The following is a 26,283-nucleotide window of genomic DNA, read 5'->3' as shown; positions in this document are numbered from 1 at the left end:
TTTGGCACAACAAAATTGTATTGTACAATCAATCAGTCTCCCCAGGTTGTGCCACATCTAAACGTGCTAAAAACAGCTCTTGGTAAAATACTATTTACCACAAAGCCAAATAACAAAAATATTCGCTCTCTATTTTAGTGTGAGATAATCTTTTGTCCTAATGCTGTCTATTATTGGAACAGACTTATAGTTAATATTAATTTGCAAAGAGTATGGACTTTACTCTAAAAATTCCTAATATACAATAAAGTTTGTAAAGTGTCTTATAAAATAATTCATAAGTGATATCCTACAAAGTTTTTTTTTTTTTTTTTTTTAACAAAGGCTTATTTCTGAAGATTTGGATGTAAATTGTTCCTTCTGTGATTACCAAACTGAATCTCTCTCACTTTTTTAGAATTGTGAGTATATCAAAAAGTTTTGGAAAAATGTATTAGGTATATTTAGTGGTATAATTCCTGATGTTATGTTAAAATATGAAAAATGTTATTTTAGGATAAAACCATCAGAATGAACATCCAGATGCTATTTATTTATTTAATCTTATTATATTAAAAAATGCATGTAAACATGATAATTATGATAAAGTGACAGTGTCATAATATATAAGGCTGTATGATGTATAAGTATGATGTAACTTACTAGCAGTCCAATGTTACATAAAGTGACCGGTGCAGATGTGTGTGTGTGTGTTTTCATGTAATTAAAATATAAAAATATACAGTTTCGTGTAGCTAAAATTTAGGTTGTAGTTTCCGTTTTTACACATATGGATTCTTATGCTCTAAATAAAAATCACAACAATTTTCACTGCAAAAAGACACTAAAAGACAAAAATACTGTGGAAGTCAATGACTAATGGTTTCCAACATTCTTTAAAATTATTTTGTATTAATTTAGAAAGAAATACTTTAAGGCAACCTAAGAAACTGGGATCAAACACAGGTGAACCAAAACTAGACAGATGACTTCTGACAGTTCTTTAGTACTGTTTATAGCACATTTTTGTTCAAATGTTATACAATGTTAATTTTTTATAAAGATGTCCTTGTGTTCTAATTAAATGAGATAAAAATGTATTTTTTTCTTCTCAAAATTACATTTGAAATTGTTAAATAATACATTATTATAATAAAATGTTCTTTTTCACAAAGTGATGTTAACTTAAAATTGCTTTAGGCTAGTACATTTTAAATATGAAATATTAATAACAATACAAAAGTTATTCTTATGTGTTCTTTATAAAACATCTTTTTTTCACAGCAAATGTATACTTAACTTTACATGGACATTTTTAGAGTTATACAGAAAATTATATTTACTATTCCACATTTAATAAAAAGTATAAATTATCAACCAGACAACAAAACATGATTACAGCATGAAGAAAGTCCAAGTTCATGCAGTTGACAAACAGTAGCTGCCATAAACTATACAGAAGTACAGTTTTATGCAAAAGTTGATTACCCATGATCATTTTCATAATTGCAAGCCATAGCCTGCTAGCCTTTCAAATCAGCAATTTCATTTGGATATATTTCATACCCCAGAAAGAAAGCAACATTTTACATTTAACAAAAACAGACAGGTGCAAAAATTTGGGCACCTCAACATAATAATGACATCAACCTTTTGTACAGCCATCTTTTGCTGTAATAACTGCCTAAGCTGTAATAATAATAAAAAGCTGTAGGCACTTATTATAGCCAAGGATAAGTCCCTGATTGTTTGCTGAAAATTCTCCAGTTCATTGAGGTTTGGTGTGTGCTGAGCATGAACAGCCCTTTTCAAATCAATCTATTTTTGATGATGTTCAATTCTAAGGACTGGGATGGTCATTTATTGTGTCGTGTCTGAGCATGAATTCCTCAGTAGATCTGGATTTGTGCTTTGGGTCATTGTCCTGCTGAAACATCCAACCCTGGCGTAACTTCAGCCTCTTGAACATTGTTCTTAAGAATCTGCTAATACAGGGTGGAACCCATGTGACTTTAAACTCTTACAAGGTTTCCTGTAACTGTGCTTGCCACACATTCCCACTGCATGACGGACCCTCCGTCATATTTTACAGTAGAGCATGTTCATCCCCTGGAATGCGGTGTTCTTTTTAGCCATGCAAAGCTTCTATAGTAGTGGCATCTGTCCACAGTATATTTTTTCCAAAATGATTCAGGCTTGTCTAGATGAGTCTTTGCACACCCCAAATGATTCTTCTTGTTTGTAGAAGGCAGAAAAGGCTTTTTTTGCATCACTTTCCATTAAGCTGTTTTTTTTGTGAAGAGTGTGCTGGACGTTGAAGTGATGTACAATGACATTATCAGCAGCAAGATGAGCACTTTGAATGTGGTCTGTGGTTTGTATGTGATCATTCTAACCATTCTTCACCTTTGCCTTTTTATATATTTTTCTTGGCCTACCACATCTTCCCTTTACAAGAACTGTTCCTGTGGCCATTTTGTTGCTAGATTTCCGATTATGGATATAGAGACTTCAAACTTTTGTATATACCTTTTTGTATCCTTCTGTTCAACATTCATGTTGAAGAATTATTCTAGTTTTGGGTCATTGGGAAGTTCTTTTGAGGTTCTTATTTTGCTACATTCTGGTTCAAACAACTAGCAATCAGCTGTTTTAAATATAATTTTTCATGATTTGTTGCACCTGTGTTAGGATTGTTATTGTTTACCGAGTCACTTAAATCAATTTTGTGTTGTAAACAATTAGTGTTAAGTGACTACAGGTTTCAAAATCCACAAAAAAGAGAGGGTGCCCAAACTTTTTTTTTTATTAAGGCCCGAACCATGGATGGAGATAGACTTGTGTACTTCCGTCTCACGAAGCCTGGATGATATTTCTCTCCTCTTGTTTTAAGTTATACGTAATCACTCTTTTTAAAGGGCTCACAAGCCCATGAAATACTGTCAAACATTTTTTTGCGGTATCCTGATTGACATCCACAAACAGTGTTACTTTGGTACGTACACGGCGAAATCATCACTGCATGACCTGTCGGAGAAGAAACAAAAATCTAAGTATAGATGTGCTTTTATTACTTAATTTAGAAGTTAATAAATTACCAAAGTTTTGAAAGAGAGAGAGAGAGAGAGAGAGAGAGAAAACTAAAATACACTGACTTCTCTTAGTACATTCCTGGCATCTGAAGCAGTTTGGGAAATAGTTCATTTTGTCTTGGTATGTCCCTTCTGAACATTTTGCACATTGAGTTGACATTCCGCTAGAGCATCTCTTTGTTAGCTTATACCCTAAAAATCACATGACATAAAGAGAAATTTTTTATTTGTCTACATCTCTGAAAACTGAAAAAATGAATAATTTAGACATCATACCTTCAGGACATTTGTGACAGCAAAGCCCCTCAGTCCAGTATTCACTTTTTAAACACTCACTTTTTTGGAGCACTCTCCGCTGCCCCATTGAAACACCCACAGTCTATGAAAACAGTTGAACAATTCAGGAAACTGAACTTTTGGTTTAGTATTGCTTAACTGAATGACGTCAACACCTGGCTGACCTTCAAAATAACTTAACCTTAAAACATCTGACAAATATCTCTGATACTGCTTTGTGATTATAATAGCTCATTACACAACATACACAGAAATTTGTGAAACGTGTTAATGTAGAATGACACGTTATAGTTTTCTATGACTCACCAACATTAATAAAATACATGGCAGTAATTTCTTCACATGTGGTCCTTGGATATGTGACATGGTTAGAAGAAACTTATTAGAAATATCCCTTCTGTAAAAAAAAAGTTATTAATAGACATTTTATTTATTAGTACATCTTTTAGTATACTGATATATTCATATATATTCAGGCAGACATGCATATATATATATATATATATATATATATATATATATATATATATATATATATATATATATATATATATATATATATATACACACACACATATTCAGGCAGATATTAAGTAAAAATTCTCACTTTATCTATGTTTTTTCACATTTAATTATAAATTTTAATTTTACATTTTATTTGAGATATACACCAGTTTGTATCTACATGTAATATTTATATAATTGAAAAACACAACAAGAGCAAATGAAACAAAAACAAAGAAAAAAAGAGGAGTACACAACTACCTCTGTACACCAAAGTTGAGTTGGCTTCAAGCTTCTATGGCTGCTTCTTTCAAACAAGGAATGAACATCTTAACATGTTATCTTATACACAAAGGGGGAAATGTCATTACAAACTACGTACAATGATGTCATTACTACGTACTACTGATCTGATGCATAATACATTTCGCAATAACAAAACATTAAACAAGTACGGTTGTATTAGTCATCAGTTGCAAGAAAAAAAAACAGCTTCCTTTAAAAGGAAATGATGTGTCTCAGTAAATTCATAATTCATGTGTTATTTAAATCTAAGCGGATACAAAGAAATAAAGTTTTTCTACAGAAAGAAAAATACATTCATAAGCCATCAAAAACAATTCATAAACCTTGTGAGACTCTGATATTGTACAACATATACAAAAATAAAAGTAATACTTACAGTTAAACTAACTTTGTGGTTAACATTTTAAACATTTGGTTAACATTTGATTTGAAAGCCACAACATGTCACTAGTGAGACAACAATGATAATTTTTTTTCTCTTAATTATTTTTAAGTGTATCTAAGTTTATATTAAACTTACTATGTATTTGGGACTTTTATCTCAAAAACGGGAGAGGTAGATAGTTTACTATGTGTTTTTGAGCAACGAGCAAGTTCCGGAGCATGATCCAAAATTTCCAATATATATATATATATATATATATATATATATATATATATATATATATATATATATATATATATATATATATATATAGATATAGATATAGATATAGATATATATATATGAAAAGTTATATATTTTTTCATTTTTTATTATAACATTTTATTCAAAACTTTAGTAGCCAGGGTGTGAGAAAAATTAAATCTATTGTTTTCTTGAGCACTGACTGTACCTTTGTCTTTGTGGACCCATTCAGGCCAAAGAAATAAACTTTTGTTAATAAACTTGTGTGGTCAGTGGCTGGGCAGGTTCTTTCACCAGTATCTACTTTATTTGCATGCTTTTTTTGCCATCTCCACGTTTAGGCATTGCCCCCTTCTAAAAAACATACTATAGACTTGTTGTAGACTCATTTCTGACTTGTTTAACACTTGTGGACTAATTTATGACTTGATGCTGTTTGACAGCAGAACAATCAACACGTAAAGAATTCTGCTCGAAATGAGTCTCCTGGACTGGGTTTTTATATTTCCATCAGAGTTTAATTATAATTATAAAAAAATGTCCACAACACAATTCTGTTTATGTGTATGTGAGAGGGAATCTTATTTGAAAAATCTTTAAAAAAAAGTAATCTTAAAATCTGCAAACATAAAGCATCAGAAATAAACCTATATAAAAACCTTAATAAGCCTTTCACTATGTACAAAACAATTAAAAATGGTTTGATTACAAAATGGACAATTACTGTCTACTAGGGAATTAATAATGCTGAAAAAGCGTTAATGGGAACAATACCATGTAGTATCCTCCATTTTCCAAGTCCCATTACTTATCTTCAATAGTGGCTTCTACATGGTTTCCCACACAGGTTTGCAATCATCTCCAGCTTCAAAATGAGCAGCACGTGTTTCAACTTCCTTACTTAGCTACTTCTATTTAACTTATACACCCCTTTTCCTTTTACAGAACAGAAAACCAGCCATTCTGAAATAAATGCTTGATGAGAGTACTCTCCCTCTGCAAGCAAAGGTGAAATAATCAAATTTGGAAAAATGTCCTCTTATGTGGGTATAAACCGTCCATTATTAAAAGCTCGTCACAAATATATTGTTTTCAACATTCAGCGAAACCTTTATATTGTCCAATTATGATTCAAGTTTCTCCACACATCTACTAAATCATTGGTTTCAGCCAGTTTATTCAAAGCCTATATAAATGAAGCTAAATGCGACTCTAAATGATTCATATCTGTATCATTGCCAGTACAATACAAATTCCCTTCCGCCAGAAGATGATGACCAATTTTGTACACTGCTAATGTTTTCTCAATTTATAATACTTTCGCAGAACTGTGGTGCAGTGGGTTGCACAATTGCCACACAGCAAGAAGGTTACTGGTTCAAGCCCCAGCTGGGTAAGTTGACATTTGTGAAGTTTGCATGTTCTTCCATGTTTGCCTGGGTTTCCTCCGGGTGCATTGGTTTCCCCCAGTCCAAAAACATGTGCTATAGGGAAATTGAATAAGCTAAAGTGGCTGAAGTGTATGTTAGTGTGTGCAAGAGTGTGTGGGTGTTTGCCAGTGTTTAGTTGTGGCTGGAAGGTCATCCGCTTTGTAAAACATGTGCTGGATAAGTTGGTGGTTTATTCCGCTGTAGCGACCCCAGATCAATAAAGGGACTAAGCCAAAAAGAAAATGAATGAATGATACTATCTAAAGGTTACAATCTAGGAAGATATTATCTACCATTACATTCCATATGTTTTTTGTAGTATTCAAAAATTGCTGAACCCTCTTAAGACTGTAAATTTTTTCTTACTAACTCTTCTTTAAGGCTAGATTCTGGTGATTTCTTTCTTTTTTTTTTTTTTTTTTTTTTTTTACCAAAACTAGGGGGAAAAAAAGCATTAGTATAATAATCATCAAAAGAAGCATCTGTACTAAAATTTTCATCTATTGAATTCTGACTGTTCTTTATGTGTTTTTTATTTTAAAGCTTTTTGTTACTTATAAATCAAAGTTTTCATTCATTCATTCATTTTCCTTTGACTAAGTCCCTTATTTATCAGGGGTCACCACAACAGAATGAATCACAAACTATCCGCCAACAAGCGGATGCCCTTCCAACTACAACCCAGTTCTAGGAAACAATTACACTCTCACATTCACACACTAGGACCAACTTTGTGTACCCAATTCACCTTTACCCCATGTTTTTGGACTGTGGGGGAAACTAAAGCACCCAGAGGAAACCCACACAAACACATTGTAAAAAAACTTTGGTTAACTTTTTCAAACATCTGTGCTTTAAATAGTACAAATATGTGCAAATGAAAACTAAAACATTGTAATGAAATAGATCCACCTTAAAATTGCATTTGTATGTGTTTATTTAATATATTTATGTATGCATATATATATATATATATATATATATATATATATATATATATATATATATATATATATATATATATATATATATATATATAATTTGTTGTAATAATTTTACATAAATTTAAATTAGTTTACTTTTGGATGACGTCAGATGATGAGTGTGTTTCTGCAGGTTTAGAATTTGATTCTGTTGGTAAAAGAACAAAACGGATTAAACGGATTAAGTTGACAAAATTTGGCCAATTTTGGGATTTGTTTGGATGTTCAAAACATACATTTTATGTTTTGTTTTATGTATGTCCTAAGATTTTTTAAATCTTTTTTTTTCTTTGGCCAGTTTTTGCTGGAAAATTCAAGTTTATCTGTCAACACAACTGCCATTTTCTCTATGTTGTGATGTGTTTGTTTGAGGTTCTTCTTAGATACCTACTTCTTTAGTAAAATTTGTATTTGTAGACTTCACTTCATTTGTAAACTTTTTAGTATTAAATAAAACATAATCTATATATATCCTATATATATCCTGGCTGGGCCAATTGCCATTTCTTTGTAAACATTGCAGGTTATTGCATGGGTTTCCTCTGGGTTCTTTGGTTTCCCCCAAAGACATCTTCTTAATGTTTTATATTTTAATATGACCATTCACATCCATCACATATTAAACACCACATATATTGGAGTGAACAACGTTGTATGTAAAAAATAAAAACAACCACCACAAAAACAAAAAACAGAATAATCTTTCATTCCAGGCTTTAATGAGACATCCATCTACAGCCAAGTCCTTATTTTGAAAGCTGAAGGGCTGTCTCATTGTATTTTTTCCTGTAATGTCAGTATCTGTTAGTAAAATAATTGCTGATGATATACAGTAAATAAGGTGTTACTGAATTTCAGAAAAATAAGTGCAATGTAATTAGGAAAAATCTTATATTAGGCAATCAGGATGAATTGAAAGTTAGCACAGATGCCTCGCAGCAAAAATGTCACTCGTTTGAGTCCCAGCTAGCCTTTCTGTGCAGTTTGTATACGTAGTCATAAACTGTCATATGTAGTATGACAGATGCATTGTTTTTGTTTTGGTTTTATTTAAATTTTGGAATATGAATAATTTGTTATTATAACTATATGTATTTATATATTTCTATAAATCATAATTTTCCTTTGCTAGCCAAATGCTTCAACTCTGTCATCCAGAGTTTGTCTCCAAGTTTTATGTGCATTTATTTAAAACGTTTATTTTCTTTAGTGAGAAGAACACAATTATGACCATTTTTTTTAATCAAATGTGAGAGAAGATATATGATAAATTATATATAACGTTACATTATTCAATTAAACATCCCAAACATGAAAATGTTTCTGGGCCTTTTTTTATGCAATTTTCAATGAAAGATAGTATGGTTATTAATAAATTCTGCTTTTACAATAAAATAAGTTTTTGTTCCCACAAAATTTGTCTAACAAATTTATTTTTTATTAATTCAATAAATGTAATCATTTGAGTTAACCTTATTTTCTATTTATATATATATTGTATATTTATATTATATATTTATCGTAGCAGTGCGATATGGCTATATTTCGGCACTGGTGGGAGGCTTAGTACACTGCTACGAGTGTGATATTGCTTTTATAAAACAGTTTGACGGCATAATTGTGTATATAAAAACAAAATCAAACATGGAGAGTCTCAAAAACCCTTTTGTATGAGGAACTACTTTCTTCCGGATTCAAATCATAAGCTGACAGTTAAACATTTGAGTGTGCATCTTTTAAAATTTAGATCTGTAATGTCTGCTTTTTGGTGGCTGTATGTGGGCGGAGTAATACACAAAGGGTAAAGAGGCTGTAGGAGTTCTAATATTGCAGAATATCGCACGACTATCAGCCAATCAGATTTGTGAACCATACAGAACTGCTGTATATATATATATATATATATATATATATATATATATATATATATATATATATATATATATATATATATATATACAGTTGAAATCAAGAATTAATAAATTTTTTCTTATTTTAATATTTCCCAAATGATGTTTAAGCAGAGCAAGGACATTTTAACAGTATGTTTATTTGTTTTATTTCATCTAGAATAAAAGGAGTTTGTTATTTATTTTTTTAAAACCATTTTCAGGTCAAAATTATTAGCCCCTTTAAGAAACCGGTATATATTTTTACAATAGTCTACCTAGTTAATCTAATATATATATATATATATATATATATATATATATATATATATATATATATATATGTGTGTGTGTGTGTGTGTGTGTGTGTGTGTGTGTGTGTATAAAAGATTTATATATATATATATATATATATATATATATATATATATATATATATATATATATATATATATATATATATATATATATATATATATATAAGATTTATTTTTGAGCTTTTCTTAATATTTCCTTGCTGAAATTCTGTTCATTGCTGCTGCACATCTTAAACTTATGAACATTTCTTAAAAGTATAGTATTTATGTTATATAAATAGTACATCAATATTTGTTTATTACTTTTTATATAACTGGTGCCGTAAATATGCGTTTATGACTTTTATTTTGAACGTGCAGATTTCCATAGTGTCTTTCTTCCCGCTGTTTTAGCGCAGCTGCCGAACCTGTTTTTATTGTTATTGTTAGCTGGCAGGTTCTTTAACAAACACGCAGACAGAATATAGTGCACGGAGACGCGCTTCTTACACTTGCCTGCGAAGCACGTCGAAGATTGAGCAACGGTTTGTACGTGTTTTGTGTGTCATCACGTGACAGAAATATTGCGTTTAGAGGGAAGATTCTGTTTGTACTGGTTGGAACATTAGCCAGTTTGCTAGTAACGTTAATGTTGATGCAGTTAATTATGGTGCTTTGTGCGTTCATCATCACATTAATTATAAATAATCTTACAAATGCATTTTATTTTATGAACCGAACAAGCTCTTACAACCTTTTAGTCAGTAGAAACCCTTCAAGTCTTCTAGTAAATATTTTAGTTTTGAATTAATGTGCTGGAAGGACAACACGTCATGATTTTGCCAAATACTATGCGATCCTGGATTAACATCTATGTTGATTCTTGAACATCATTTTGGTTCGAAATGTAATTCATAAACCCAACCATAACTGTAAAGTATATTGCCAAAATCAGAGGGGAATAATTGGATAACAATCATGTAGAAGTGCATAAATCTAACCATAAGCCTAAACTTTACATAAACGGTAAACGTGTACATTAATTTTGATTAGAATGTTCTAAATGTTAAACCAGAAACATGTCCTACTTGGTGAAATCGGGTTGAAGGGGAAGAACGATAGATAGTAACGTTAAAAGCTGTTTGTCAGTTTTACTCATTTGCGTGGGTGTTTATGGATGAGAAAACATGAATGCCACATCACCTGGCAGTTCGTTAGATTAGTTGTGTTTCATGTAACTTTTAACCGTTATGATATGTATGTGTGTGTGATAAAATACTGTTCATAAATGTAAATAAAAATTTCAAACTGACACGCAACAGAAAACATACAAATAATAACTTACTTTAAACCTTTTTTTTTGGGGGGGGGGGGGGGGGGATACTAGTGGCTTAAGATGTTTGAACATCACAGGTTGTGTATGCATGCATGCATGCATGCATGCATGCGTGTGTGTGTGTGTGTGTGTGTGTGTGTGTGTATGAAGTCAGAATTATTAACCCCAGCTGATTATTTTTCCCCAATTTCTGTTTGTTCAACACATTTCCAAACATAATAGTTTTCTTAACTCATTTCTAATAACTGATTTCTTTTATCTTTGCCATTATGACAGTAAATAATATTTTACTAGATATTTTCAAGACACTTCTATAGTTTAAAGTGACATTTAAAGGCTTAACTAGTTTAATTAGGCAAGGTATTGTATAATGATTGTTTGTTCTGTAGACTATTGAAAGAATGTAGCTTAAGGGGTCTAAAATTTTTGACCTTAAGATGGATTTAAAACAATTAAAAACAGCTTTTATTGTAGCTGAAATAAATCAAATAATACTTTCTCCACAAGAAAAAATATTATCAGACATCATTTGGGAAATATTTAAAAAGAAAAAAAAAAAAAACAATGTTCAGGGGGCCTTATAATTCTTACTTCAACTGTGTGTGTGTGTGTGTGTGTGTGTGTGTGTGTGTGTATACACACACAGGAAGGTCGCTGGTTCGACCCTCGGCTCAGTTGGGATTTCTGTGTGGAGTTTGCATGTTCTCCCTGCGTTCGCATGGGTTTCCTCCGGGTTCTCTGGTTTTCCCCACAGTCCAAAGATATGCGGTACAGGTGAATTGGGTTGGCTAAATTGTCCATAGTGTATAAGTGTGTGTGTGAATGTGTGTGCTGATGTTTCTCAGAGATGGGTTGCAGCTGGAAGGGCATCCGCTGCATAAAAATGTGCTGGATAAGTTGGCGGTTCATTCCGCTGTGGCGACCCCGGATTAGTAAAGGGACTAAGCCAACAAGAATATATATATATATATATATATATATATATATATATATATATATATATATATATATATATATATATATATATATATATATATATAAAAAATATACACTTTTTGCCTTCTTTCTCAACAGATTAAATCCGAACTGTTGGAAATATGAATGATGCGGATTCAGCAACGAGAAAGCACGCAAGCTCTCGAGAATTACAGAGTAAGTGCACATGCTTAATGTGGACTGATTCATAATTTATTTGTAAACCTAAAACTTCGCACCTGTGAATTTCCCAGAAGAATATTAAGCCTTCTACTTTTCACTAATCCTAATCGTTATTCTTTAGCTCCCAAGAATGAGGATACATATGAAATTTCAATTCCCTTTGAAGACAACAATTTTGAGCAACAAGGAGGTTTTTACAGCCAGAATGACCACAACTTCGAGGGTCAGTTAAGTTCATATTGTAAACTCTTTTTTTTGTTAATTTGGTTTAGGTCCTGAGATTAAATGCACATTAAAGCCATTTAAATACTGTATTGCTTGTTTTATTTACTCTCAAAATATGTTTTCTTTGAATAACTCAATTCCCACAATCTTGCAAAACATAACTGTATGAGGGAATATTTAAAAGTGGGATTTCTAGACCTCATAAACTTATAAACTTAAATCATAAAAATGCCAGTATTTATTCAGAATTCAAATCTGAAAAATTATAATCGGAAAATATAATTGAAACTTTAAATATTAATGTGGACTATTTATGTTTATCATAAGTAATAAAACTATGCTAAGGTATATCATGTCAACCATCATCTATCATTTATTAAGTCTATGAACAAAAGTAATTATTTTTAGCTATCAGTTTTTTGTGATTTTAAAAATGTCAGTGGTTTTATTCTTTTGTGCTGTTGATGTTTTATTTGTGTTTGTGCTGTGGGACTTTTTCATGTTTTTTTATATTCTTGGTATGCACGTACACACACAGTAGTCAACATTTCAAATGGATCAAAAATTGAAAAACACCCGTATACGAATATAATGTCATCCCAAATGTATTGGGTCTTTTCAGAATAAACTACATTAAGGGTCCGTGTACGTTTTGTTCATTTGTTTTCCATTTTCAAACGGAATAAAGGAAATAGAGAAAATGGCCGTTTTTCCGTTTTTCTTTTGCTCACGAGAAAACGAAAAAACGTGATTTTGGCTGGATTTTCGTTTTTTGGTTTAGGGTAGGAAAACGGATAAACGACTTTAAAATTCATTTTACACATGTAGGCAGTGCTGAAACGCCCACTTTCCTCTAATTGGTCAACCAAATCTGCGCTCGTGATGTCGCCCCCTCAAAATAAAAGCCTTGCACGCAGGCTTTTATTTATTATTATTTAGTTATATATAAACTAAGTTTACATATTCTATTATTTGAACCACACACAGTTTGCAGGCTTACATTAATTGCGCATGTATAACATAAATAAAAACGTAAATTAGCAGTATTCTTAGACATTTGTCATTAAAATAAGGTCATAGTTCACTGCCAAGCTTCTTGCTGCTGTGCACCTGATGCTGAGCAAAGATAGCCATTTCCGAGCAGCAACTGGTTTGTATGATTGTTTCAGAGCAAGGGCTTTATAATAATAATAATAAAAACAATACTACTAATAATAATAATAACAACAATAATAATAATTATTATTATTATTATTATTATAATCACTTACTAGTGTTTTTATTGTTTAGTTTTTCTTTCTTTTTAATAGTTGTTAGCAGAACCAGAATAAGAACACATTAGGCCCTGCTATAAAAACAAAGGTTACTATTTGTTTTTATTTTATTTCTTCATATTTTTATTATATATTGAACTTATTTATTTGATAATTAATACTATTTTATTGCAACGCCAAAGTAGGCCTGTCTTATTATTTTTTGTAATTTGCTGTTATTGTAGGCTACATGGCAGGTTATGCGAAATATTTTAAATAACATTTACTCATAACCTTACTAATTCGAGAGCCGAACCTAAAAAAGTTGTAATAGGTACAGCCTGTACAATAAAGTGAACCGTAATGCATATTTCTAGCGCATTCTTTCACTCAACAATTTTTGCTGAAATAATGAAATAAATTTCAAATGAACTAATTAAACACATTATAGCTGATAAAAAATAGTGCCTAGTAGTTCCGATAAACAACAGATGAGCTCGCTGCATGTGCATTGCGCTAATAGTTTGACATTGCTCTTCTTGAGAAAGTGCTACAGCGGGCCCTGCTTATTTTATATATAAGGTTGGTGATAAGTAATTTTTTTTATTTTTTTTGCACATTATTTTGACAATAAATAAGGCACCCAGTATTTCTGATGCACAGTCTCTTTTATGGCTACACTAATGAATTAGAGGACACAATCTCAAATAAAACTTGATGCTTGTTTACATTATCTAAAGTCATTTCTTACGAGGTAGGATCTGTTATTGTAAAGCTTATATATTTTCGTTTTAATATGCAAATAATTTTCTTTAATTTGTAATAGGCCTATATTGTCCCTCATTGCATAAAATAACCAGCCTTTGTATTTAATATATTTGTAAATTGCTCGTCTGATAGTCTGAACCAGGGGTTGTCAAACTATTCATTGCACATCCACCGATCCTATTGTAATTTATTTATTTATTTATTTATTTTATTATATATATATATGTATATACATGTATATATATGTATATGTATATATATGTATATGTGTATATATATATATATGTATATGTATATATATGTATGTATATATATAATAACAAAATAATCACATAAAGTCAGACCTACTTTGGTGTTGCATTAAAATCTTAAAGAGCGTTTTCACGGGTTGCCTGCGCATACTCTCCAATACACCACTGAATTATAATGTCATAATATTTAATGACTATAATTAAGATAAACACCTGACCTCCATTTAATAAACACCTATTTGCCATATTTTGTTAATTTGAAGTTTAAAGTTTAAGTTAAATCATTTAAGGTAATAACTAAGTAAATAATAATATTAATAATGATAATAATAATTATAAAAATAATAATAATAAATTATTATTTTATAGAGTATTATTTAGGCCTACAATAGCCATGAAACAATCATGTAAACCAGGTGCTGCTTGGAAATGGCTATCTTTGCTCAGCATCAGGTGCACAGCAGCAAGAAGCTTGGCAGTGAACTATGACCTTATTTTAATGACAAACATCTAACAAACGCCTGCTAACTGTGTGTGTTTCAAATGATAGAATATGTAAACTTAGTTTATATATAGGCTAATATTAAATAAAAGCCTGTGAGGGCGAACGTGAAAGTGGGCGTTTCAGCACCGCCTACATGTGTAAAATGAATTTTAAAGTCGTTTATTCGTTTTCCTACCCTAAACCAAAAAAACGGAAATCCAGCCATAGTCTCGTTTTTTCGTTTTCTCGTAAGCAAAAGAAAAACGGAAAAATGGCCGTTTTCTCCATTTTCTTTATTCCGTTTTAAAATGGAAAACAAATGAACAACACGTACACGGACCATTAAGCTATATCTTGTTTTGTGATTTTTGAGTTTGTTTATTTTTAGATTTGGCATCACTTTATTTTAATGGTCCTTTTATCACATTTTGTTGATTATACTTTGCATTGCGGCTACAGTATATGCCAACAATTTTTTTTATCAGAGTATAAAATGACTTTAAGGTTGGGGTTAGGTTTTGTGCAAGTGGACATGTACTTGTTAACTTTATTATATTCAGGAGAGTGCCTGTTGGTGAAGCAATATCAGCAGATTTTAAGCACACAGCCTATTAATCTAATGTGTATAGTTGCAATGTAATCTCAATGTAATCATTCAATGTGGTCATTAAAATGTACAACAAATATCATTAAAATAAAGTGATAATATTTATTTAATTATTTTGCATTTATGAAAATAGTCATGGGATACTAAAAATAGTCCATATTTGTTTTCCAAACATAAAACTTTTTTTTTTTTTAGGGTCCAAAATTACACATGGGTAAAGGATCAAAGAATGTTCAGTTTGAGTGAACTATTCTCTAATATTAGTGTTATGTAATTATATTTGATCTTGTTGTTAAACAGGTGGTGATCCACCAGCACCAAGCAGCTCCTACCTCTTAATCACTAACTTGCGGACACAACTGCAGATCTCTCTGGAGAAAAATTCATGGTTGCAGAAACGCATCGAAGACCTGGAGGAGGAGAGAGACTTCTTGCGCTGTCAGCTCGATCGGTTCATCTTTTCTACTAAGAGTCAAGAAAGCAATGGTGAGACAGAGAATAAGAGTGAAACTGAGCTAATTTAGTTACCAGAAAAGTTAGTTCATGGTATTTGTCATTTCAAAAATAGTGGAATGTTACATTTTATTTTGTACCTAAACTCATGAACTTTAATTTATTAACCATGCTTTTGTTTAGTTATTAAATATGTATAAAATCAATATAATGTAAGTACACCCATCAAACAGTTCAGGCCATACTAATCTAGTTTGGATACAGATTTCGTCAAAAAAAAAAAAAAACATTAAGCCACTAGTATTTTCCCAAAAAAAAAGGTTTAAAGTAGGTATTATTTGTATGTTTTCTTTTGCGTGTCAGTTTGAAATTTTAATTTAGATTTTTGAACAGTATTTTATCAAACACATACATATATCATAACGGGTAACAGTTACATGAAACACAACTAATCTAACGAACTGCCAGGTGATGTGGCATTCATGTTTTCTCATCCATAAACACCCACGCAAATTAGTAAAATTGACAAACAGCTTTTAAAGTCTATCGGTTCTCCCCTTCAACCCGATTTCACCACATTAAAAAGACTGAAAACTTGTAATTTTAGCTATTTAAATGTAAAAGTAATGTAAACAAGACAAAAAATATTTAAATTCAAAATATAATTCATTATTAGAATTTTTGTTCAACTTATAACACACATTTCTTCATGTAAACAACATACCCACAATAAACCATCAAGATCCTGGCTTTACAGCCATATTTATTACAGAAATAAAAACACAGGCATGTTAGTGCTATTTGAATTTTAAAACAATCAATGCCAATAAAGAAAACGTTGATTTCCAAGTTAGATTCTAAGTGAACTGCAAAAAAATACCAAAGTACGGGCATTGCAAATATGGAAAATTATAGTAATAATAAAGTATTGAATACAAACAATTGTACTCATTTAAAAGTTGTATTGCTGTGATTTGAGAACATTAATTATAAAGCAAAAACAATTTTGCTTAGTCCTCCTTTACATTCAGACAGTTGCTAAGACAGTCCAGTCTGTTGACATTATCGGGGGACAATGTGGACCTTTTGTTTTGAATGATGTGAGCTGAGAGTGAGAACAGGCAGGATCACAAGCAAGATTACTGAATCAGCATATGCATTTCAGTGCCTAATTTTGTGGCCACTGGTGCTGCGACAAGGACGTAATAAGTATCAAGCGGTACATCAGTGGCAAATACAGGTACGCGTTGTCACACCAAAGCGCTCACAGACAGACACACACACACGCATACACAGCGTGCAGGACAGCGCAGCCAGAGCCACTCCCTTCAGATTCAACAAGCATGATCACGTTTATCAAATTTTCTTAAACTAAGCGTTCTAAAGTATGGCTGTAATTCTTAAGGATTCTGACACAACAACGTGAAGCAGACACTTTACAAAACTTGCGTTAAAGCGGAAAACACGTCAAACTTAATGAAACATTGGAGGGCGATTTTAATATAATTAAGATAATACTCTTATTAAGAGTCTACCATGTAAAACATTGATTTTTGATTACCTTAAAGGACTACCGAGTCACGAAATGTGGAGGTTTTTTTTCCGTTCGCCATGCGGTATCAAATTAAATTTAAAACAAAAGTCGAAAGTTAAAAATAAAACATACAAAATTAGATGAAACTTAGGAGAAAACGGTGGAGAGCTTGGTAATGTGACCTAAATTTTTTTTATACTGAAACTTGCCTTAAAAAAGTGCTTCCTTGGTCTTATCCATATTTCTTTGCATGTTGAACACACCACGGCCACAACAGGAAATAAAAAAAAAAAAAACTGTAACTGTGTTAATTTTTTTTTAACGCATTATTTCAAATAATCACATGCGTTATTAATCACATGCGCACTAATTTTGACAGCACTAATATATTTATTTATTTATTTGTTTTATTTTTTCTTTTCCTTGAAGGTACTGATTCCAGGAGTTTTTCTTGGAGAAGGAGAAGAGAAAATGATCGAGGTGAATTGATGCTTCTTTGATCTTTTTCTTTCTTTCTCACTCATCTAATGCAGAACCAGTGTTATCTTAGTAATTTTATTTATAATAGTTTTTATTGATGTTTTGAAGTGTCTTTAATTTGTATAAAACAGTTAAATTGTTTTCTGTAGAATAAAAGCCTTCAGTTTTATACAACATCTGATAAGCCAGTATAGCTTTACATTATCCCTTACATATCAAATTTTGACATTTGTAAAGGGTTACTATTTTACGTGTAATAAATTAAAACAAACCTTTGCTGAACATAAATAAATCTTAACTAAAGGTCAGACTTAATTTGAAGACACTCTGCATTTCTGTCCAAAGACTGCTGTGTTATAACCGAGGGTAAAGTCTTTAATGTAATAGCAGAATTAACTATTAATCATTAACGTTTTAGATCAACAAGCAGAGAGTCAACGATTAGCCAACCGTCAGTCATTTCAGCAGAGACCAACCCAGCAAACTTCAGCCAATCCCAAGGTCTTGAGCTCTGTTTCTGGTCCAGTCAGTGCTCAGATAAACTCCATGTTTGGCCCTCCCCACCCACAGCCTCTTCTACAAGGCCATGGTGCAGGTAGCACCAGCAGCAACTGCAGCAGCAACAACAGGTCCCTCAATGAGCTGCAAGGTCTGTATAGCAATATTTGCTTATAGGGAAATATGAAAATAATAATCATAAGTAATTATATGTGGAATTTGGTGTAGAATTAATAAAAAAAAGTTCAAACTAGTTCATCCCACAAACATTCAGCAAAAATTGTAATAATCGTCGTTGTTATTTTTAGTGGCACCATAAAAATAAAAATTCTTCAGAAGATGCTTTAGCTTAGAGCATGCAGCTTAATCAAAATAATAAAAGTGATATTGATACAAGCAGTTCACCACAGAACTCAACACTTGTGTGAGAGATGTGCAAAAGTTTATTAAGCTAATGTAAAGTATAAACAATTACTAAACAAACAAAGTCAAAAGGGTAGAATCAAATGGTTGATTAAAATATGTATGTATATATATATATATATATATATATATATATATATATATATATGTATGTATGTATGTATGTATGTATGTGTATATATATATATATATATATATATATATATATATATATATATATATATATGTATATATATGTATGTGTATGTATGTATGTATATGTATGTATATGTATGTATATATATATATATATATATATATATATATATATATATATATATATATATATATATATATATATATATATATACATACATATACATACATATACATACATATACATACATACATACACATACATATATATACATATATATATATATATATATATATATATATATATATATATATATATATATATATATATATATATATATATATATATATGTATATATATGTATGTGTATGTATGTATGTATATGTATGTATGTATATATATATATATATATATATATATATATATATATATATATATATATATATATATATATATATATATATATATATATATATATATATATATATATATATATATATAATAACTTGAATAGAATTATCTTATACTGCCATAGAGTCCCTCTCTCTTCTGGGAGATGAAGAGGATGACTATTTGGAGGACAGCTACCTGGAGGAGGAGGAAATGATGTCAGGAGAGGATGTAATTACAGACAACATGACACTTAGGAGTATTGGTGCAGCTGGAAGACATACAGGAAGCCGCCCGGCTCTGAAGAGGAGAAGAGTTTTCAGAATCGCCAGAGGAAGAGAAAGACAGAGAGGTGAGCAATAGAAGGAAGAATCATGACATTTGCCTAATTTTTTTTTCTCTTTCTGAACATGATTTTTAAATTGAAACTAATTTATTAGTTCATTTTTTTTTTTAATTTACTGATTGCCTGACTGGGACAAAGGGGCTGTTAGTAAACTGCTCCTGAACTAGCTATTTTCTCTGCTTTGTCTCTGGGCAGTGAAATACCAAAACATACAATGTAACAAAAACATCAGAACAATGCCTTATACTAGAGCTGCACGATTAATCGAAAAAGATCGGGATCACGATTCGACTCTACACGCGATCTTAATTCAGCTTTTCTATGATTTAGCTAATTATATTTTCAAGGTCAGGAGAGAGTGTAAAAATGTCTTCACAGCAACATGGACAGACATGGACACCTTCAAATGATGTTAAAAGTGTTACATACTGTAATTATAAGCTGTAATTCACCCCAAAATTTTATTTTTGTCTTAATGTATTGATTTACTCATGACAAGCATGTTTTAAACATAATAATTCAACATTAGAATTATAAATAGTTTTATTATAATGTAATTACTTTATTCTGAATTAACAAAAAAATATATTTAAAGTCTCTTAAAGTCCACCTTTTCAAGTCTATACACAATTGAGCATTTTAACCAACAGTAAACCTACACATAGTTGTTTTACCATATGTTTGAGAAATAACAATAATAATAGCCTACTTATATTAATGTTTATTTTACCTCTGCAGAAACATGAGAAAATCGTGATCTTGATGTTAAGCAAAAAAAAATTGTGATTCACATTTTAGCCAGAATCGTGCAGCCCTACCATATACAAAAATAATGTGTTTCTGCTGAACACAGAAGTTGTTTTGAAGAAAGCTGAAAAAAGTAGTCACGATTGACAGCTTTCTTCGAATTATCTCGTTTTGTGTTCAGCATAATAAAGAAACTCATAAAGGTTTGAAACCAATTGGGGCTGGCTAAATGTTTCTTTCATTTTTGGAAGAAATACCCCTTTAACTATTTGGAAAAGATTTTAAGGTAAATGCAGTTGAAGAGTTTTTAGATAAAAAATATTGTAAAAACGTGGACAGCACATTTTAGCTCTTAAAGGGCACCTAGGTTACCCCTTTTTTTAGATTTAATATAAGTGTTTTGCGTTTCTAGAATGTGTCTGTAAAGTTTCAGCTTGAAACACCCATAAGATTTTTCATTAGATCTTTTACACGATTGTATTTTATATATTTTTGCACCAGGGGGGCGGTTTAGTTGTAATGCGCCTTTAAGGCTAGTCCTCCCCGCCTACTGTTTCTATGCGGCTTTTTGCGTGCCTTAATCTCCTCCCTTGGCTGCATCAGACAACAGACAGACTTAAAGAAGATCTCACGTAGCGTTTTTTTGAGAAATACTACAGTAAGAACTTTGCCAATGAGTTTTTGTTGTGGAGATGCATCGATGAGTCACACACAATGTTGTTACAAAGTTCACGCTCGAGCACACACACACACAGATACACAGTGCAGACACACACACACACACACACACACACAGACACACACACACACACACACACACAGACAGACAGACAGACAGACAGAGCGCGTTTAGCTTTGCACTCTTTTTGCACGCAAATGTGACAGGATACAGACTAATCTCCACTGCTGTATAGATCTCTGTTGTTAATGTACAAAATACAAAATATACCTGATTTAACCCTCTGGGGTCGAAGACCGCATATACGCGTTTTGACCTGTGGTGTCGTCAAACTGCTGAAATGAACTTAACTTACACTTTCAGTTTTGATCGTACAGATAAGATCAATACATCAATCGAATCTGTTATGTGTCTACTTTTTGTTGTGTACACTCACAACAATAACAAACGTGTGTGCTTTTACAAAATAAGGAAAACAAACAGTGTAGGCAATCTCTCTTTTCTCTCTCCTTGAACTGCTTTTAGAAACGCGTCAGTAAAATGCGCTGAAACTCCGCAAATACAAAACGCACACAGATGAGACATGTATTTCTAGAAAGCTGAAAGTGTCTACTTTTAAACGCAATGAAAACAAACATTGCTTGATAAAGTAATCAGTATGAAACCAACGCTATGTCTAGTTTCTCAGTCTGATCTCATTAGTTTTAATGCGACCACGCCCACGAGGCATTGTTATTACAAGCATCTGAAGACACGAGCAGACTGTGGTCAGAAAAACACGCCACTAAAATGAAAGGAAACTCGGCAAATAGTCAACAAAGATGATGATTTATGATATCGATATAAAGCTTTATGTCTACTTTTGCATTAAACAATTCAAGTCGAAAACAAATGATCTCTTTTTATGTAATCCGTATAAAAGTACGGATTCTCCTATATCGCCTCATTACAGCAGTGTGGTCCCGCCTCTCAGTAAGCACGCTGTTCAAATGTAAATCAAGATGTGAAAACAACGAAGGTAAAGGACCAGTGGCAAAGAGAGCTAAAGTAGACAAGAAGTGCTCCGAGTTTGGTCAGTAATGCGAGTAATGCTGGTCTCTGTCATGCCGACAAACTATTAGATGAAGATGTAGCCTTCAACGTCAAAAAAATGTATAAAAACGCTACAAAAGTGGACCAAAATAATGTAATTCTGCATCAGTCAGTCTCCGCTGATGTCCAGAAGAAGGCCAGGGGTTACAGTGAAATACTGCATTTTTCCTGCGCCCCTCCTCATCACAAGATACCTGTCTGCAAGACTACATTTCTAAGTGTCCTTTGTAAGTTTATTCTTTAAATAATTACTGTGAATACCGAATGAGAGGATGATAATTTGCGCCAAAAAGCTGCTGTGATGGGAGCAACTGTTTAAAAGATTTCATTATCGCACATGGTGTTTTTCACCTGCTTTCTTTTGCTCACAGTTACTTTTGTTAATATGGATTAATTATCATTCTTTAAAATAACATTGCTTTAATATGAAATGACCAAATCTAACTCAGAATCGTATTATTTTAATTTAAACTTTGTATATACTATTCCATATATTATGATGTATTGTTTTTTTAACCAATTTAAGATGTTTGACAATGTTAAGATAATATGTTGCATTTTGGCATGTTTTTTGACTTATTTATAAACTATTTATAGACAAAGTTAAATAAAAAAAATATCCTGAGTTTGAAGAATATTGTGTTCCTGGACTTCACTGAGCTTTATAGTTTAATGTGTAAAATTGTGAATAAACTTGACTGTTGATGTCTTAAGTAATAATGTCAAATAGCCAACATTTCTCAAAATAGATATATCTCATTTTGCAATTAAACTCTTAATCTTAAATCTGTGGATTTTCTATGTGTAAGTTTAAAAGTTTGCAGAGTTTTATAGAGTGTACCAACTGTCACAAATGTATCTCCAGTTATTTTGTGTGAAATATATATTTTAAATAAACTGCAAACAAAAAAAGTATATAAACTATCCTCTGATTCCTTCTTGAAACTCTTCCCTCCTAGTCACATACTGTACCTGTCTGATGGCTCATTATGCAGCTCATTATGCAGGTCTTTGTCTTCTCAGGTGTGACTCACTGCATAGTAATGATAGTTCACGCCTTCTCGCATAAACCAATTTCACCTAAAAAGTGACTTAGAATTTTTAATTCATTATATTGTTTTCTGTGAGCAAGTTAACAAGATGATTCTCACTTCATTTTGAAGCAAAAACACTAGACTACCAGATCCAGTTCTCAAAAGTCTTGTGCACAAATGTTCTCTGTGTGTTTCACGGCCTTGTTTCAGTGACTTCAAAATTTTAGTTTTTCACTAACCACACATAAACTTTTCTTTCTCAAAAACACAAACACATACGAACATGCTGCTTGGGTATTATTGTATTACTTTAACATACTGAAAACAACACAAATGTCAGTGCATGTCAAAACTTCTCCAGAGCCCCAAAACACCCTCAGACCCCAGAGGGTTAATATCCACAAAGCGGGATTGAAGCATCCTTTATAATTGTTCTGACACACGGCTATGCTGATGAAGTAAAGCTGAAGTAAATCACTGTACTTCATAATAGACGTGCACTGTTTTAAAACATTTTAAACGTGAAAATTACTCTTGATCACATTTGATGATGATTGATGATTCTAGCAAACCAAACAGACCTTTTATTCCCAGTTGCTTTGCGCACATCTGGCCATGTTGATGTGACTACCAGGACATGTTAATTTGCGCAGCTGTCAATAAATTTGGTGGGCGAGGGGACCGCACTCCTACATCAAGTTGCAGTCGGTCTGAAAACTGATCCAATTGGTCTACCGTTTTTTTATGTTGTTAAATTGAAAAAAAAAAAAAAGGACTCTGTGTGTTTATTTCACCCCAATATGATCGCCTATACACTATATCTACACACATGTCTGTCCAAATAGCTTGAAAAGTGGATTTTCACCATAGGTGCCCTTTAAGTGGTTATTTAAAATACTTTGAATGTTTCATATTTTGTTACAGACATACAGTGTCATCTTGCAACTGTTTTGCAGCATTTGAAATGTCCCAAACAATATTTTTAATTGTCCAAAATGGGGATTTATTTTTATTTATTTTTACTCTCTGATAGTCAAAGCAAGTTTGTAAAAATGTATGTTATATATGCATTAAAAACAGCCAGGAAAAAGTGTTTTATGTAAATTCAGACCACCAGTCCACATATATAGACATATTTTTTCACTAAAAGTACATCATATCAAAAGATGATACTTATATTTTATTCTAATTAGGTTCCAATAAGCTCAAATAGCAAAGAGAAATAAAAAATGCATGTAAAAAACACCTTGGGCCTTAAGAGGTTAAATATAACATGCATAACAAATAGCTGGCATGGTATTTAACCAATAAACTGAAGGCTTGTTCTTTTTTCTCTCCTTTTTTGCTGTTGTTCCAGTGAAAGATGCTGCAGGCGTGTTGTTCCGTTATAAAAAGATCCTGGTGACATACCAGAGATTAAAGAATATGTCCAAGGCCTTCCAGATCCATGGTGTGGATCGTAATACTGTGGCCTCTACCACCCCTATTGCTGAGCTTTTGCTGGTGGCTCCAGAGAAGTTGGCAGAGGTGGGGGAGTTTGATCCATCTAAAGAAAAGCTTCTGGATTATGCCAGACGCTGTTATATTGCCCTCGACCCCCAGACTCTCTGTAAAGTGCAAGCTCTGAAGAAGAACAACCTGCTCCTGCCCATATCATACAGGTATTTCTAGCAATTCATGAAACATTTAAAAAGTTCATTTTTAGCATTTGCACTGTGTCATCATGAGCTGAACGATTTTGTAAAAAATGTTCATTGAACTGTTGCTATATAAACTGATGCATTCAATTTATTATGACAATCTATAAAACCAATTTTACCAATAATTAAAAAAAGAAGCTTTCTTAAATAAAACATAATCTCCATTGACAGCAAAATTTTAATTAGCACATAATAACCAATCTTTCTATTGTCTTTTTTTATACTTCCTCAGGTTGAAAGGAATGGATAATCGATAATTAGAGAAAGTAGTGGAGGGATTCTTATACTGCTGCACAGTGAAACCCCTTCACTGTATTTTAATGTACCCTAGAACACACGTCTACAGTATCAGACATTATGACATCTCCACATTATGCTGTTCAGATTTACTGTACTCTGAACCAAGTCTACTATTACCTCTGTTCATTTATAAAGTTGGATGCTCTCAGCTGCGGGTGGCCTGCATTTATGGTTTCAGGTATGCTATTTTTGCAAGAGAGCTTGGTTGTAGAATCCCATTGTTTCATCATTTAATATTATGAAGTTAAGACTATTTCTTCTGATAATTTTTGTCTTCGGCCAGGACTTTACATTTGAGTTATGTATCAATTCGAAATCCCAATTACAATATCAGCCCTTGATAATTCATTCTATAGTAATGAGTGTTGATCAGAAGTTATGTTGGGTCATTAGATCCATTCTGTGGTTCCAAGTGTGTAACGTGGTTTTATTTTATCTCACAGAACTTACACAACAGACTGAAATTCTTTGGATGAGTTTTCTCAGAAAGTAGTACAAACATAGACCTATGACACACTCCCTCCGTTTTAGCACTGTGTTACTGTACATGAGCAGCATCTGTATGTTCAAAATGGAATTCTACTGGTTTGTGGAGTGTTCATGCATGTAGCTCCTTTAATCATGGCCTGTCTCCTATTAGACAACACTGACTGTTCAGCATGTTCTAAGTTTATATATATATAGTTAATCAGTGACAATACATTTCTAAACAGTACTGGTCTAGTCTAGTATTGCATTCTGTAGTGCAGATGATAATGTTGTGTGTGGGAATGAGTAAATGCAGACATGTTCTTCTCCTACATGTTGCTGATGTTCTAAGTGTGTGTATCCTTAAGATTGTGTGTTTGTTGAATTGACCATTCTTTGTCTGGATGTATGCTGGGTGTTTGTTAGTATGCTTGAGATTAGACTATTCTTTGTTCTTTTAAGCACTTATTGAAACCTTATGGCTAATAAAAAACAGCAAGTTTCTTTTTGCTTAAAA

General features: G+C 31.9%; 1 protein-coding gene and 1 long non-coding RNA gene across 11 annotated transcripts; one reads left to right on the top strand and one right to left on the bottom strand.

Moving 5' to 3' along the window:
- Positions 1–1,222: 1,222 nt before the first annotated feature.
- Positions 1,223–4,501, bottom strand: LOC100536983 (uncharacterized). Its single transcript, XR_222840.6, has 5 exons — positions 4,134–4,501; positions 3,675–3,765; positions 3,348–3,450; positions 3,135–3,263; positions 1,223–3,006 (listed from the first exon to the last, which is right to left on the bottom strand). It is a non-coding gene; the product is annotated as an uncharacterized lncRNA (long non-coding RNA).
- Positions 4,502–9,819: 5,318 nt separating this feature from the next.
- On the top strand, positions 9,820–26,283 carry ccdc106a (coiled-coil domain containing 106a). 10 transcript variants are annotated; one of them, XR_012391437.1, is made up of 11 exons: positions 9,831–9,964; positions 11,387–11,514; positions 11,815–11,892; positions 12,020–12,121; positions 15,787–15,972; positions 17,903–17,953; positions 18,372–18,602; positions 19,546–19,752; positions 24,656–24,959; positions 25,231–25,476; positions 25,742–26,283. XR_012391437.1 is itself a non-coding variant. In XM_073924935.1 (10 exons), exons 3-10 carry the CDS (start codon positions 11,838–11,840, stop codon positions 25,253–25,255), a joined length of 1,161 nt encoding a protein of 386 aa, XP_073781036.1. In that variant the 5' UTR covers positions 9,831–9,964; positions 11,387–11,514; positions 11,815–11,837; the 3' UTR covers positions 25,256–26,283.

The sequence above is a fragment of the Danio rerio genome, chromosome 16, assembly GCF_049306965.1.
Source record: "Danio rerio strain Tuebingen ecotype United States chromosome 16, GRCz12tu, whole genome shotgun sequence".
Taxonomy (NCBI): Eukaryota; Metazoa; Chordata; class Actinopteri; order Cypriniformes; family Danionidae; genus Danio; species Danio rerio.
The sequence above is the reverse complement of the archived record's forward strand: the minus strand, read 5'-3'. Positions and strand labels throughout refer to the sequence as shown.